Here is a 16,027-nt window from a genome sequence, read left to right on the forward strand (position 1 = left end):
CTTTACTTTAAGTGTATGCTAAATACATTCAGAGGCAAAATTTGCACTTTTTACTCCACTACATTTGTCTTACAGCTTTAGTAACTTTTAAGATGACTTTCCCCCCCTTACTGACCAGTGAAAACCACGTATTGTGCACGTTTGTGACAGGCTGAAAACATCTGCATTAATGCAGAAGTGATATTAGTGCAGAAACTTGAAAAGAGAAAACCATTTCTCTGCTGATTGAACACTTTAGACATTTTGCTGATAATATACATACTTTTACTACTTTTACTTACTTTTACTTTTACAGTAAGGTTTTGAATGCAGGACAAGGTAGCTGTAAGTCAACTGTGAGCTCATTCTGTTTTCTTCTTCGTCTTCTTTTGTTTCAGGTCTGTTGCTGTGGCAACGTTGTGCTCATCTCCCGCGGTGTTTCTCCAGGCCAGAAAAACGTCTAGGTCTCCATCTGACAGACACAAACGATCTTCGGCAGGCGCGGCGGGGAACATAGCGTTTTGTGTGACGTTACCACGTACGTTGCCACGTACGAGCCTGCGAGCCGCGATCTAGACACTCGTGCTGCTTTTTGAGACCTATTACTGAAATTAAATGTTCACGTGATCACATGTGAGGGCTCGAGACGGAACATCTGAGTAAGCAATGAGAGAGAAGAGAAAGAGGAGCCAAACGGAACCGACGCGCTTTTCAGCACCGCGGACAGCGCACTGGATGGTGCGTTCAAAAGCAGCTGGGAAATAGGACAATTAATCAAAGAGGCCAAATCCCATTTAAGCAGTTAAAAACTTATGTCCAGGTTAGATAAGATTTACTAGTTCTGGGTGTACTAAGCCCCCTCACAGTGAATAACACATATACACTAACACATAAATGTAATACAGACATACATAAACATAATAATCAATATCATGCGGTCTTCTCATTTAGTCCACCTCAATGATGACATTGTGGCCTCTGTCCTCTGCAACTCTTTGAGATGCTGCAATGTGACAAAGAAACATGAAAAAGAAATAAGAGACAAAGAAGAATGATCAAAACAGACCAAAATAGGAGCTATGAGCACCCAAACAAACTGACCTGAGCAGGCCAAATGCTGCTCTCACCTCTTCTGTTGTCTCTGTATATGAGACCTAGTAGGATGGTGGACAGCAGGTAAGGAGACCCGACGAAGACATGACATATCAGTCTGGAGACGGACATCACGGGGGCTGCAGGAGAACCTGAACGTGCTGAGTCTGAAACTGGACAGAGATTATGGAAGTTTTTAACACTGTTTGTGTTAAAAAAAACAATTAAATGACATATATACATATGTTCTGTCGGACTTCAACTTTAACTTTCATCTTCTTGATTTTCACAGAGTGGAATCAGGCACCAAGCTGACATTTACAAACCAAAACCATGCATAAGGCTGTAGCTACCTGACAAAAGGGAGAAAACAATGCAACACCTTAAAAAAATAGCTGATTGTCAGTTCTCGCTTTTCTCCTGCAGGACATCGTGGATATAAATCATACTTCACGGTGAACATTGCTTTATCTTTCACAACTGAGTGGTTAGTTGAATTAGCATTCTTTCAAATGTACACTTGCACAAGACCCAATAGTTCACTGAATCAGAAAACTCTTTCCCAGCCCTTAAAATGCTAAAATGCAGTCAGCTAGCTAAGACAGGATGTTGAAGAGTGAAGCTGACTCTGATTCTGTGCAGGTTTCTATCATCCTCAGCAGGAAACTGAAGCAGATGACAGTTGTGATCTCACCTCTGACCTCCAGCCAGCTGTCTGGTGACTGTCCAGCTCCAGAGATGTTACACATGTAGAGTCCTTCATCAGACTCAGAAACACTGTGGATGGTCATGTTTCCTGTGGAGCTGCTCCTGATGAGAAGCCCGTCTTTGTAGAAATCTGCTGTGGGACTGGAGGAGGAAGACTTCCTGTTTGTACAGCGCAGAGTCACAGCGTCCCCCTCCATCACAGGAAGGACCGGACTCTCCAGGATCACCGAGCCACCTGAGTGACAGACGGGCAGAAAGACGAGAAGATACTTTGAACGTTCGGCGATGCTGATGTTTCTCTTCTGATTGGTGCATTTGAGGAAGCTGTCAGCCAGCTAGAAACCCTTGCATGTCCAGCCTATCGCAATCTGCTGTACGGAGCTGTTTTCATTGTTTAAACCCACCGGTCACAGTGATGGTGGCGGCGTCGCTGCGCCCCCCCCCCTGCTGCAGACTCACACCAGTACACTCCAGTGTCTGATGGGTAAAGGGCATCGATGAAGCAGCTGGATTCGTGTATTCCATCCCTGGATGTGGAACAGTCTTTGTTCATGTGTGTGGATGTGTTCTTCTTAACCCTCCAGTCTGAAGCGCTCCCCTGCTGCCCACAGCTCAGAGAGACAGACTCGTACTGAAAGAACTGGGACCTTTTGGGAAGGACTCTCAGAGTGGCTGCAGCAGACAAACAGATGGAGGCTGTTATGGCAGCAGCCAGCATCCATGTGACCAGCCCTAGTTAGTGTTTTGTATTTATGCCAGACGTGGTCCTCTGACTGAGGTGGGCCCTGAATGCCCAAACCACTCTCTGACTACCATTCTGGAGAACCTGATCTTAATCCCCCACACTGGATCTTTAATGTGAACAGTGCACCACGGTGCCTCTTGCGTCTGACAACTGTTGTTTGTAAAGTTTGCAGCTCCAGAAAGCAGAAGACTTTCCAGACATGAACGAGCAGGAAAACACAGATGATGTGTGAACTCTGGGCAAGTTCGTCACGTTTTGCTGTTTCTTTGTTTCTCTGAAGATGTGATTTTGAAGACTAAGTGTGTTGATTCAGCAACAGAAATAAACCTCACAGCTGCCATCATCGTTGGAGTTGATGGAAAGCTGTGGAGGAAAAAGGAGGGACTGGACTCTGCAGGATCACAGAGCCAATGGTGTCCACCTGCTAACATTTGCTAATTAGCATGTAACACAAGCTACAGCTGAGGACAGCGGGAATTGTTAACCACCTGGTGATGTGTTGAAGTGATTATGGTCCATCCTGAGGGGAACATGAACTTCTGAACAAATGTTCATGGCAATCCAGCAAACAGACCTGGACCAAAGTGGTGGACTGACCATCTAACTGACCGATAGTTTGAGCCATTTTTAGGAAAATGTTTATTGGCTATAGGCAGATTTAGGTGAGACCATTGATACCACTCTGATGTTTGTGTGTTTAGCAGCTAGCATGGTTCTGCCCAAACAAACAAAATCCTATTTTGCACCTCCATAGTTTGATAATTAACACCATTCAACATGTCTGTTTTAACACACATCGCTTATGCTGTTTGACATTTCACAACATTTCAGTTTAGCTTTGAAATTCACTGAAGTAAAATCTTCTAGCTGTCACTCAAAGCATCTGTGATCATAATTTTGCATAACTTTAAGCCTTAATAATTGTCACGAACGGTGAGATTATCTAAAGAGACCACTTTCAGACCATACCTGTAACTTTGATGTGCACAACCTCGCTTTGTGCTCCTGAACTGGACTCGCACCAGTAGAATCCAGTATCTGAGGGGTACAGTGTGTCAATGGTGCAGGTTGATCGGTCCAGGTTTCCCCAGCTGTACGGGCAGGACTCAGTTCCTCTGCTGGTTGTATTCCTCTTTAGCCGACCGCCTCCGGCTGAGACCTCACAGCTCAGAGAGACGCTCTCATACTGGAGGAACTGAGATCTGCTGGGACTAACTCGAATAGAGACTGGAGGAAAAACATGGAAAAAACAGCCTGAGAACGATTCCAACCACAACCACACAGCCACATGTACTGATGAGTCTTAAATTATGGATTTTGGCATATATGAACTAATGTCATCTACAATCAATGTCATCACTCTCCCTTCCAAGATCTCCATATATTAACAGAGCAGCAGCAACCAGGTGACATGTTTATATAGTTTTAGGAAATAAAAGTGTCACAGAGAAACTTCGGGTCTTGTTTTACACTAAAACGCCCCTGAAGTAATTAAAATATATGCACACAGAGAGCAGCTCATTACCTTCTCTTTTGGCATCAGATAAGACAAGTGTATGAAACACACCTGAAACACACATAAAAAAATGATTCAGGACATTGTTTGATGTGTTTTTGTTTGAGTTTGAGCCAGTCAGCTTTCTGTCAGATATACTGTCAAAGTCAAAGCACAGAAAGAAAGATAGAAGGAGATGGTTACTCACAGAGGCTGAGATACAACACAAAGCTCTTCATCCTGTCTCGCTGATAATGAGAAAAGGACTGAGCTGTTTGAGTGGCCCTCACCACATCCTCTGTGTGGGAGTGAAAACACACCGGGTGCATCGCACACAGGCTTCTGTTTCCTGTGATTCACTTTACAACAAGAGAAATACAGACAGCAGGAAGGTAGCCTCTCAAAAACCTGATCTCCAATCCTAAATTCAAAGTATTATTTATAGTTCTTTTTTGGAAGTATTTTTATAGATTGAAAAAATCTGTTTAATTACTCCACAAAGAGGAGCTCTTAACCCTCACAGTGTTACAAACGACCTTCGTGGACTCCACATCTCCTCTGTACTTTTTTAAAAAAGAATATATTATACATATATATGTGTGTGTGTGTGTGTGTGTTTGTATATATATATATATATATGTGGTTTTGGCTTTTGTGTGGGTGTCAAAGAAAGTAGAGCTGCACAGGGTTTAAAGTTTAAATTTAAACAACTTTAAATAAAATATATATATGCACATGAATACGAGTATGTAAAGAAGTATTTTTAATTGTTTAAAGACTTATTTTGTTTTTATCTCTATGAATGTATAAATATAATTCTACAAATATATTGTGGTGAAATATTTTTTCCCCAGGAAATAAAGTCATGCTGCAGCGACACACCCCCGGGATATCATCTCATCTAAAGCTGATGTGTTGAACTTGTTGGCAAACAGTCGCTCATTTCCACATCCAGCCGATTACAGAGCATCATGATGATTCATGTGGAGTCGTGTTCGTGTCGCTGATTAATGTCACTCCAGTATTCTCTGTCTTTGAGCTCTGGTTTTGGTCTCCTCCAGCTCCTGAGGGAACGTTCAGCATCTGGTCTGACTGAGTCTGTCTGCTGCTCAGCAGGAAGTGTTGAGTGACTTTTTTCTGTTTTTTCTCTGAAAACAGCCAAAACTAAAAAAAAGTCTGAAACTCTTTAGAAAGCTGATGATGATTCTCATCACCATAGCAACCACTTTCATTTTGTCATATTGTTGGAACAGAACAGCAGCAGTAACGCTAGCTGCCACTTTAAATTATTTTTTAGCCACTTGGGGGCAGTAGAGACAACGCTGTTAAATCTTACCAACTTAAGGGGGGCAAAAGCAGTTGGTCAGGCCAAACAGGGACAATGGTTGAATTGGGAAGGTGTTGAGAAGAGGAAACTTAGTTGGAGGGACCTGTGGAATATGGAGGAAGGCCGTATTAAATTTCTGATAGGGGCGACATACGATGTGTTGTCAACTCCGCAAAACCTAAGTCTCTGGGTACAGGGCGATCAATCATGCCCACTCTGCTCAGGTACAGCAAGTTTAAAGCACATTTTGTCAGGTTGTAGAATTAGCTTATCACAAGGCCGGTATACATGGCGGCATAATCAGGTGCTGAGAAGCTTAGCCGCAGGCATTGAAGAGAGAAGGAAGCAGGTGAATTCTGGAAGTTCTAGAAAGGAGAGGTTAGATGTGCAGTTTGTTCGAGAGGGGGAGAAAAATAGAGCTGCTAAGTCAGGGAGAAGGCAGGTAGGTGGTTGCCTGGTAGGGGCTGATGATTGGCAAATGCAGGTGGACTTGGGAGGAAAGCTAGTTGTGCCCCAGGAAATAGTTTACAGTAATCTGAGGCCGGACATTGTCTTATGGTCCATGAGTAAAAAGACTGTGTTTTTTTATTGAGTTAACAGTCCCTTGGGAAAATTCAGTGGAGGCAGCTTATGAAAGGAAGAAGACTAAGTATGCAGATTTAAAGACAGAATCTGAGCAGAGGGGATGATGCAAGCCTAATCCGGCAGGAGAAAAGGTTAAAGTCTGAACAAGACACCTCTCCTCTGCTCTGCTTTCCCCGCCCTATTTTCTCTCTCCCAATAGGAAGAGATCCAGGAAGAGGAAGTGTAGATAAGGTGGGGTGTGGCTAGCTAGAGTCTCTCTTTGGGGCCATGCGGCCTGTTCAGGTGAGTTTGTGTTGTAAGGTGAATCTAGCTGTATTGTCTTCTTCTGTTCTTCTTAGCAGTTAGCGGTTAGCATTTAGCATTAGCTAAATGGTTGCATCGGAACTGTATTGTCTTCTTCTGTTCTTCTTAGCGGTTAGCATTTAGCATTAGCTAAACGGTAGCATCGGTACTGGCCACTACCTGGAGCATCTCTGGGTCAGTTGAACATGGCAGTGCTGTTTGGATTGTGTAGGAGCAGTGTGAACTGGCATTGGGCTGGGTTACTCTGGGACACTGGAGTTCACCGCCTAGCCTCCTGGAGGTGTCGTGGGACTAAGTAGGCGAAACACCATTGAAGGGAGGTTTCCACCTGATGACCCCCAGAGACTTGTTAGGAATCACTGCTCTTTGGCAGGTATAGAGGCAGATTAGGGCTCCAAGGTTCTTCACTGAGAATGAATCCTCTTTTTGAGCACAAGTATCTTGTGTTTAAATTAACAAATAAAAAAGATTAAACATTTATAAGTGCTAAAAAATATCAAAGACAAGTAATCATACAAGTGCAGATCAGACGTGTAGGTTCCCAATTCAGATGTTTTTATTTTCTTTAAACTACTTTATTGTTATTTCTTAAGCATGTAGCTCTCTGGATATGTGTGTGTTGTGCTCACTGTGTGTCTGATATTGACTTTGGAATGAAGGTTATTCCATCTTTCATGTCTGAACCACATCCTCCTGTTGTCCTGCAGGGACATTTGTTACTTTGCACTTGACAAACTGGCCCAACCTGCTCCACAGTAGCTTCTTGCATGCAAGCCTGAATTCAACTTAGACATGTTTTTGGCAGAAAGACAGACTCCTTGGAGACAGATTTACTGTAATTGCATTGGTTGGTTTAAACCAATGCAATTACCAATTTAATAACCAATTTAAACCAACAAAAGTGGATGGACCACTGAGTTGGAAAAGCAGAAAAAAGTTTTGATCATGTGAAGCCAGTGAACCACCGCTGGAACCCACAGAAACTGACATTATAGCAACCTGACCACAGCTTCTGTGAAACATTTTACCTTTGAAATCTACACGGGGTGAGCGTTTTACACTCAGCTATCATTTTAAGCAAACACAAATTCTAAGCAATAAAGCTCAGCACAGTTTTTAGCATTTAGCATGCATGTCGGATTCCACCACGTCAGCTTTTTCTTTGTTCGTAAGGTCAGTTACTCAACCAGAAATCATAAAACCATCTTTGTGCAGCACCTTGGCAGTGAAACAAGGTAAGTGGTTCGCATACCTGGCAAACCTCGGCTTCGACTACTTGTGCAATGCTGACACACCTGTGTGACGCTGTGCACGTCGCTGACTGGCAGAAAGACTCAATGCAGCCACATGATGTGTCACGAGCTGATGAACTCCAGGGAGAGAGAGTGCACTGATAGTGAGAAGTGGTAAGAGTTTGAGCTGGTGTTGGTTAATCATTCGTGATCTGTGTGATCCATTGCTCCCTTTTCACGGCACACAGAAGCAGGATGTCGGCGACGGCAGCATGTGGTCTGGTTGAATTCCTCCTCTTCACGAATGTCCTCTCTGCTATCAAAGGTGAGCACGAGTGATTACATCTTTGTCCTTCGGACCTTCTGCTACAAAGTCACACATTTCATAATAGTGGTTCATCCTAGTGGTTGGTTGGTTTGGATGTACGATACGATTCACTCAGGACAGAACTTCAGGGGATTTTTTTAGATTATTCTGATGTCATCTTGGTGACATCCATTTTCAGGAACATCTGAAGGATTTCCTTCAAACCTGCACTGTGTCGTCCTTTCACCTGCGAGCATCTAGAAAACCTTTTGGCTTTGGGGAACAGTTTGAGAGAAGCGGCTCATACTGTATCTGCTGCCCTGTGTTTCCTCTACAGCATCTAAGTTTATAATAAGAGCCCTCAGACAATATGTTAATTAGGCACAATCACGACGAAACATTGGATGGAAGATCTAAATATTATGTGACCAGCAAACTGTGCTGGTTTGGTCCTTCAAGCCATCAAACCTCAACTTCCAGAAATGGTAGTGCTGGTTCCAGCGCGACCAGCGTAACTATTTTGATTGATCTTATGGGCTTTGCAAACATATGCAGCAGTCTAAGGGTTGTAAAGATAATGTAAAATCACTATAACCTTTAAACTTTGACACAACAGCCTCTGTGAAAAGAGGAGCATAGTGGCCGTGCTTAATAACAACAGACTGAAAGGTGTAAAAATAACATCCCAGTAAAGATGATTTGAGTCTCAGCTGTATGTTCATGCTGTAACTTCCTCTTTTGGCAGGACTGACCACATGACTTGTGGTTTTTGAAGTTTCACACTGGGGAAGTTTGAAAAATCCCACATCTGATGAACCATTATTGAGCTGCTTTGTAAGAAGTGTAGAATTTAGTGATTTTGGAGACAAAATCCAAAGAGGATCTCATGCCTCAGCAGTTTTTTAGCCATGCCAGCAGCACTCTGGCTCTGCTGATGCCAATGTCAGTCTACCACTAAAGCTGAACTATCTCAGGGTGGATAGCCATGAATTTATCTGCCGGCATTCACGGTCCCCAGAGGATGTGTCCTAAAGATGGTTGGCTAGCTCCACCAGCAAGGTGACATAGATGGATTTGAGTGAAAAAATCTCAACATCTTGAGATTGACTGACTGAACTTTTCCTCCAGCACCATCATGAGGTCGAAGTTTTGGTTTTCTGATACACTAGTTGACGACCTGCAAACCCCATGACAGTCCCAACACCCTCAGCTGTGCTTTGTGTTTCATGCTAATTAGCAAATGTTGTCACACTAACATAAACCTTTTCTGGAATGCCTCCCCTCAAAACCTGAAAAAATTTCATGCCCCCAACCCAGTAATTTTGATCCCTCATTGACCAATTTGTGTGCTTTTTCCAGGCGAGCCTCAGTTAATGGGATCACCAGAGCCATTAGCAGGATTGGTGGGTGAGGATGTCACCCTGCCATGCAGCCTACAAACTGCAGAGAGTGTTTCTGAGAAGACAGTAGAGTGGACAAGGTCCGACCTGAACCCTACTTCTGTTCACATCTTCCGTGAAGGGCGGTTGTTGTATGATGAGCAAAATGCATCCTTCCAACAAAGGACAAGTTTGTTCCTACAGGAACTAAAGAACGGCAACATGTCATTAACACTGAGACGCCTTCAGCTCTCTGATAAAGGGACATACACATGCAAACTGGTTCAAAAGAAGTGGGAAACTTTCATCCAAGTCCGCCTTGGTAAGCCTTCAAAATGTGTCTGCAATTTCTTTGCTACAAAGGTGCTGGGATTAAATCAACAAATGTTCTCTCTTCCTCAGTCGTTGGTGCTGTTTCTGAGCCAGAAATCTCTCCAGAGAACACTGAAGGCACCAGATTAGTTCTTAAGTGTGACGCTAAGAACTGGTACCCAAAGCCTGAGATCGAGTGGAGGGACGGGGAGGGACGAAGCATCGTCCCTCACGACTACAACCATACGGAGCATGATGAAGGCTACTCTGTGTACAGCAGAATCACAGTGGAGATGACCGTCAACGACACTTACACCTGTACAGTTCACCAAGAGGACATCAGACAGTCCAGGGAGACAAATTATACAGTTCCCTGTTAGTCTTCTTTAGCTTATTTCATGATAAGAGTCCTCCAGATCTCAACACTGAATCCCCTCAGCCTCAGATGTTCTTAATGCTAACAGTGTGCTAACCATTAGCATGCAAACAAGTTCAGCTACTCTCTCTGTTAACATACCAACAAGCTTTAAGCAACTTGCTGTAAACATCGGTGTGTTAGCAAAGGAATGTTAGCATGCTAATGTTGTCACAAGGCTGCTTCTGTTTGTTTAAAATCTTATGTTAAAGGAAATTATTTTGTGCCATTTACTTTAACCGTTATTCTATGCTGCTGCTTTTTTGTGAGCGTGAGATGACAAGATCCACGTCAACACCACGTCTGTCTGGAGTCCGGATGTGGCTTGTTTGGCTTAGCATAAAGACAGGAAGCAGGGGGAAACAGCTAGCCTGGCGTAGGTGTATTTCTGAACTCTAGATTGAGCCAGGCTGGTAGTTGACCCCTGCTACCAGTGTTTATGCTAAGCTAGGCTAACCTAATCCTGATTAAATTCCGTACACACAGACATGAAATTCATATGTTCTCATCGCTTCCTTGCAAGTGTTGATCTATTCCTTTTAAACTTTTCATTGCAGTTTAATGTTTAAACATAGGCTACTGTCAATCAAGCTTCTTCTCGTGACAGTAAGGCTGCAGCTAAAAAATTAAAGAAATGAAACTGTGCTAAGGGTGAAAATCCCATCAAAAGTTTTCATCCACAAATCTTTAATGAAAAAGTCTGCTTGCTTGACAGTTCAGACACAACATGAGATAGAAACTGCACTAACTGGATTGACGAGCGAGTTTCTGCACATCCGTCCATCTAATCAGTGTTTGGACTTTTCAGATATCTACAAGGAAGTTGTTTCACTGAGGGAGTCGAAGTCTGCAGTGATTGGATTGCTCGCTGTGTTTGGGATGATTATTCTCGCGCTGATTTTAAGCATTCTGATGTACATATGTGGTAAGTCATTAGGCTGCCTGAAAGGTTTTAACAATGTGCTCAATGTGTCTGTCCATACTCAAAACACTTCTTTTTTCCAGTCTCTAAAACATCACCAGGACAGATATGTCAGCAGGCGAGGAGGACCATCATCATGGGTAATTAACTGCTTTTAACTGTATGTCTCCTCCATCAGCGTGCTTGCTGTATATTACACTTAGACTATTACCCCACAAGTACTGGATCTGACATGAACCACGTCCCTGTCATAGATGAGATCGATGGGCTGAAGAGGGAACATCTGGAGAGCGAAATCAGCAACCTTAAGGAGCAAGTGTCACGTCTGCAGGAAGAAAGGGAGCGTTTGGAGATGGAAGTCAGTCGTCTTAAAGAAGACATTGAGTGTCAGAGAGGAAATCAGGACCTCAGAAGACGTCTGAGCTCTGGTCTCGTTACAGCGGATACTGAGTCTCAGAGGCAGCAGGGAGTGCAGCGGCGCTGACTCTGCTGTGGAAATACTTCCTGGAGTTCAGATGAATTCATGAAGGAATAATTTTCTGTTGAGCAAGTGCACTTCTTATGTGGCAGTTGAGCTTTTCTTAATGCATGCTAGCGGAGTGTTCTTTGGTCCAGACTGAAACGCCTCAACAGGCTTCGGATGGACTGATGTGAACTTCAGCACAGACATTCATGTTACTCAGTGTGGTGACCCTCTGACTTTCCCTCTAGCGCCACCATGAGGTAGCATTTTAATATCTGAAGAACGGGAACATCTCCTTCATCCTTCACATCTCCACAGCTTCAACATACTGTGTGTACGTCACTTTAGAGTGTTAGTGTCCCTTTTACAACACTAGAGGGAGCCACACAGCAACAGAAGCTCTGAGAGTTCAGGGAATATCAATCAAATCACGAGAACAGGATGATCTCATATTAAGAGGTAAAGTCTTCTGTTTAATCCAAACTTTGGTAACATCAGCTGATACTTGTTGTTCATCTTATCCTCTGATTGAAACAGACAAATTTTGAAGGTTATTTGTTCAGATGATGGAACAAGGTCAGATTACAATGTCTGCAGCGCAGAAACATGAATCAGTCACAGCACAATGAAGGCAACGCGCAGTCTTTCGAAAAAGTGTTTATTTTCAACACTGTATTCATTGAATAGAGGTATTATTTTTATAACATTTGTGAATAAAATGCAAAAACTTGTTGAAATATTCATACACAACATATTATCCCTAAAACAGAGAGTGAGATAAACATACTTCAGTTGAATCCTGAGATCTTTATTAAGTGCCTCAACGGCATAACATGAGGTTAATCTGAGAAAAAGATTTAAATGCAACATATATTTTGATCTTTAAGATCAGAGAAAACAACTTTAATTGGAACAAGTTGTGAAGAGAACAATACAACAATGAAAATACTGTATACAAATATAACTAATATTAAAGATGACCTGCTCAAAGGCACTCAGAGCTGATGTTAAGAGAGTGGAGAGAACTTAATCTGAACAATTTCTTCTGATTTAAAGAATATAGCTCTGAAAATGTCAGCCAACCACATCATTTTGAAACATTACAGCTTTAGAGGCACAAAAAGTTTATCTAAATATATCTTTTATAAATAATAATAGTGCTTTACCTGCATACATGAAGAACTAAAGAACATGTTTCAGAGTAAGTAGCAAATAAGTAGTATTTCTGATTATGCTAAGCTAACTAATTTATTTGCTCATTTATTCAAATGACATTGGCATAAATTTTTGAAAATTGAGGTATGTTGAGTATTTTTATGGAATGCAGCTAACATTTGGACCGTTTTATTCTTCACTATAAACAGGTCATGTTAGCATGCTAACATTAGCTTTGTCAGTTGGTGATGCAACAGTCAGTTAGCATGTGAATGCTCAGAAACCCGTCTCTGTGTGCAAGCTAGCCTGTGAGGCGCTACCCGTTTAATTTAGCAATGTGTAAAACATAAGTTAGAACGAGGCTTCGTTTGACAGACTCTGATGTGTAATCTACTACAACGTCTGAAAAACAACAAGCCTAAAAAGTGCCTTTGTAAATAATATATTTCAGTTCAACACAAAAACAGGCCATTCACAGTTATCCTCCTCTGGGGAGAAGAGGACGAACACGAACGGTTTGAGTGCAAAAAAACAAAAACTTCATCCACCACGAGTCGCTTTGAGGTGAACCGGCTGTCATCTTCATCAAGTCTGAGCAAACTCAACGCTAAAAGTAATGCTGGACCAAAGTTCGCCGTCTTTCTCTCCATTAACAAAAAAAGTCTCATGGGATCCTGCCGCAGGTCATGTGCTGAGAGCACAGTTCTTCAAAGTCTAAACCAAACATCCATCAGCTTTAATGGGTGGAACGCTCTCGTCTCCATTAACATCAAGTACTGACGTGTCTTTGAGCAAGGACTCAGGCTGGAAGTGGTTTGCATGGGGTGTCATCATACTTTATAAGCTGGAGGGACAATAAACAGAATTTACATAATTAGTCAGCCGGCTCAAAAGTCTGGTACGATTTACCCAACAAGAAGCTACGAGAGGTTCTGCTTCCTTCCGGCTCACATTCTGTTGCTGACATTTGCGGTGAAGTAAATATGCGACGACGACACCCAGGATCAGTAACGTGCAGAGAACAGCTGCGATCACCGTTGCCAGATGTGACCGACCACCTGATGTGAGGAAGAGCAAACAGAGAACGATTACAGAGACTGAAATACATTGTAGTGTCAGTATATGTAAATATGTGTGATATAAAGTATATTTATATATATCTCCTCCTCAGAGAACTGGACCGTTTTCTCACCTGTAACATTTATCTCATTCCTTGGATCTGGAGTTTGGACATTTCTGGGATGCAGCGTCGTTCCTGGCGTCCACGTTTGAACAGAGTTCGGTTCTGAAAAAACAGAAGATTTGTTCATTTGATTCACAACAGAATACTAAAAACTATCAACAATTATAGAACATCTAAAGAAATGTACTCACCAACAACGAGTTCAACAATTGACTCCTTCACTGCGTTAATTAACTTTGGGACGTGACACTTGTATCTTCCTGCATCTGTGAGCATCACACTCATGATCTTCAGGGATATGTTTCCATGTTTCAGGCGGTCTGGGAACATTTTAGTCCTCCCGGCGTACGACCGGAGCTGCATGTCCGGGATGTCTTGCCAGTCCCTGTAAAGGTGCACATACTCGACCCGACTCAGGCGATCTGAGGGGTCGGGCTTGAGATCGGGCTTTGACCACTCGACCGTCTTCCCCTCCATGTCTAGTGTGGGCTTCAGGTGGCACGGCAGGATGACGTCATCGCCCAGAGTGGTGATGATTGGCTGAGGCGACCCAATGACTTGAGGCTGACCTGGAAAATGGAGAGAAAATGTTTAACCCTGAAAGCTGTGTGTTGAAAACATGCAAGCATGCCTGGACATGTCTGTCCTGATAAATCACATAAATAAACAATATCTGCACTGACAAAGATGAACAAAGATACCCAGACAATGTCAGTGAGTTCTATGGGAGGTTTGAACAGACACTGTTCCACCTAAACATGTTACTACAGCCTGTATAAAACACATCTGTAACCAGGGTAAACAGAGAAAGTTTAACCATGGCAACAAATGCGGAACAGGGTAATAGAAACTCTGTGCTTGAGTTTACATTAACTGCATTGGGCTTGGGTCAGTATCGGGTTTAAAAAACAGAAAAAACCAGGCTCTCCTCCCTCCACACATCCCACCACAGCCCGGTCACCATTCTCAAATCTAGAGACGACACAACTAGACTCCGAACCAACACTGCTGACTGACACCTCAAGCAGGTAGCCGAAGTAGACACCTGGTAGTTTCACGGTAACCTTCATCTGAACATATCTGAAACACAGGAACAGCTCAGCCACCTCCCCGAAAACCCAAATCTCAGGGGAATCCATCACATCACTTGTCTCAAATGTCTCAACTGACACGTCAGCTGTACGCTCAAATCGACACAGACCACATTACCAAAAAAAAAAACCCCAGCAAGGATGGTTTCTCCTAAAGCAGCTCGAACAATTCAGAGTAAAACAAGGCCTCTTTCTTCAGTTGTAAAAGCCGTCCAGACAGCATGCTCACCGCACCCGTCCAGCTGTTTGGTCATCCAGATTATCAGATCCCACCAAATCATACTGACTCAATCATGAAATGAGCTCACCTGCCATGCTGTGCTGAAAGCTTGTGAAAACCACAAAGAGAAGAGGAGCAAAGCCACTTGTTCGCTTCATATTTGGTTTACGAGCGTATCCTGGCAACACACGCTGCTAGGCAACAGCACAGCTGCTGGAGCAGCGGCATGGACGCTGAAGTCCGTTTTAAAGACTTATCTTAAAAAAAGGCCGACTTAAAAGTTAGGACCAGGCTTAGTGTGGACCATCTTAATTTAGATGTAGTGCTTCTTTAAAGCAAAGAAAGTCCAACCCTCCCGCCAGCTGCTTGTTACGTTGAGTTATTTCACGGTCGGTGTAATCTCTGGTTAAAAGGTTACAGCGAAGCCACAATGAACATAACGACTAACTTCACTTCACATTGCGGTTTATGGTCACTAGAAACTCTCAGCAGAACATGTCTGGACACAGTTTCTACCCGACTTACGTAAGCTAACAGCTGCCGCTCCGGCGGACGTTTGAATGGAATAAATAAAATAAAAGCTAACTAGCAACTAGCGTAGCGAAAATATATGAGTTTACCTTCATCGGTCGTCCAGGCCACCGTACTTAAATGTGCTATGAAAGGCCAGAGAGGAAAACTGAAGCCAAGCACGAAGTCCCCGACGTGAACCATAAAACTACCTGCCGGTCTGTCAGAAGACCACTGCGTCCTGCTGAGCTGTCGACTGCCGAACGAGTTGGTCTGGTTTCAGCCATTTATAGAAGTCACATCACGTGCGTTACGTAATCTGCGCGATGACGTCACACTCATGTGACTTTTAAAGCGACGATTCTAGAAATGCTGCTCATTTCATTTTTAAATGATTCTTTCTTTATGTGCCTATAGTACCTACACTGTGCTTTTAACAAACCAAAACATGAGATAAATTAACATAACTGTAAAAAATAATTATTGTGTGTGCTAATGTTAATTGTTAAAAAAAAGTAAAAAAAAATGTGTAAATTTCTCTTTGGAGATTAATAAAGTATCTATCTATCTAATAAAAAAACAGCAACTTAAACAAGGAATTTCT

General features: G+C 42.8%; 3 protein-coding genes across 5 annotated transcripts; 1 reads left to right on the plus strand and 2 right to left on the minus strand.

Moving 5' to 3' along the window:
• Window positions 1–241: 241 nt before the first annotated feature.
• Window positions 242–4,311, minus strand: LOC121626204 (low affinity immunoglobulin gamma Fc region receptor III-like). Of its 2 annotated transcripts, none has more exons than XM_041964541.1 (6): window positions 4,228–4,311; window positions 4,050–4,091; window positions 3,494–3,751; window positions 1,766–2,014; window positions 1,107–1,244; window positions 242–982 (listed from the first exon to the last, which is right to left on the minus strand). In XM_041964541.1, exons 1-6 carry the CDS (start codon window positions 4,256–4,258, stop codon window positions 927–929), a joined length of 774 nt encoding a protein of 257 aa, XP_041820475.1. In that variant the 5' UTR covers window positions 4,259–4,311; the 3' UTR covers window positions 242–926. The 2 variants fall into 2 exon arrangements, with proteins under 2 accessions (XP_041820475.1, XP_041820474.1); XM_041964540.1 differs by having other exon boundaries at window positions 1,081–1,244.
• A 1,890-nt stretch (window positions 4,312–6,201) lies between these two features.
• Window positions 6,202–13,509, plus strand: LOC121626202 (butyrophilin-like protein 10). Its single transcript, XM_041964538.1, has 7 exons — window positions 6,202–6,213; window positions 7,715–7,791; window positions 9,133–9,474; window positions 9,555–9,839; window positions 10,688–10,804; window positions 10,885–10,941; window positions 11,056–13,509. The coding sequence occupies exons 2-7, from the start codon at window positions 7,722–7,724 to the stop codon at window positions 11,283–11,285; spliced, it is 1,101 nt and encodes a 366-aa protein (XP_041820472.1). The 5' UTR covers window positions 6,202–6,213; window positions 7,715–7,721; the 3' UTR covers window positions 11,286–13,509.
• On the minus strand, window positions 11,911–15,672 carry LOC121626205 (myelin-oligodendrocyte glycoprotein-like). Of its 2 annotated transcripts, XM_041964544.1 has the most exons (5): window positions 15,534–15,672; window positions 13,794–14,171; window positions 13,612–13,704; window positions 13,371–13,477; window positions 11,912–13,263 (listed from the first exon to the last, which is right to left on the minus strand). In XM_041964544.1, exons 1-5 carry the CDS (start codon window positions 15,625–15,627, stop codon window positions 13,219–13,221), a joined length of 717 nt encoding a protein of 238 aa, XP_041820478.1. In that variant the 5' UTR covers window positions 15,628–15,672; the 3' UTR covers window positions 11,912–13,218. The 2 variants fall into 2 exon arrangements, with proteins under 2 accessions (XP_041820477.1, XP_041820478.1); XM_041964543.1 differs by having other exon boundaries at window positions 11,911–13,477.
• Between the last annotated feature and the right edge of the window lie 355 nt (window positions 15,673–16,027).

Source organism: Chelmon rostratus, chromosome 23 (genome assembly GCF_017976325.1).
Source record: "Chelmon rostratus isolate fCheRos1 chromosome 23, fCheRos1.pri, whole genome shotgun sequence".
Lineage (NCBI taxonomy): Eukaryota > Metazoa > Chordata > Actinopteri > Chaetodontiformes > Chaetodontidae > Chelmon > Chelmon rostratus.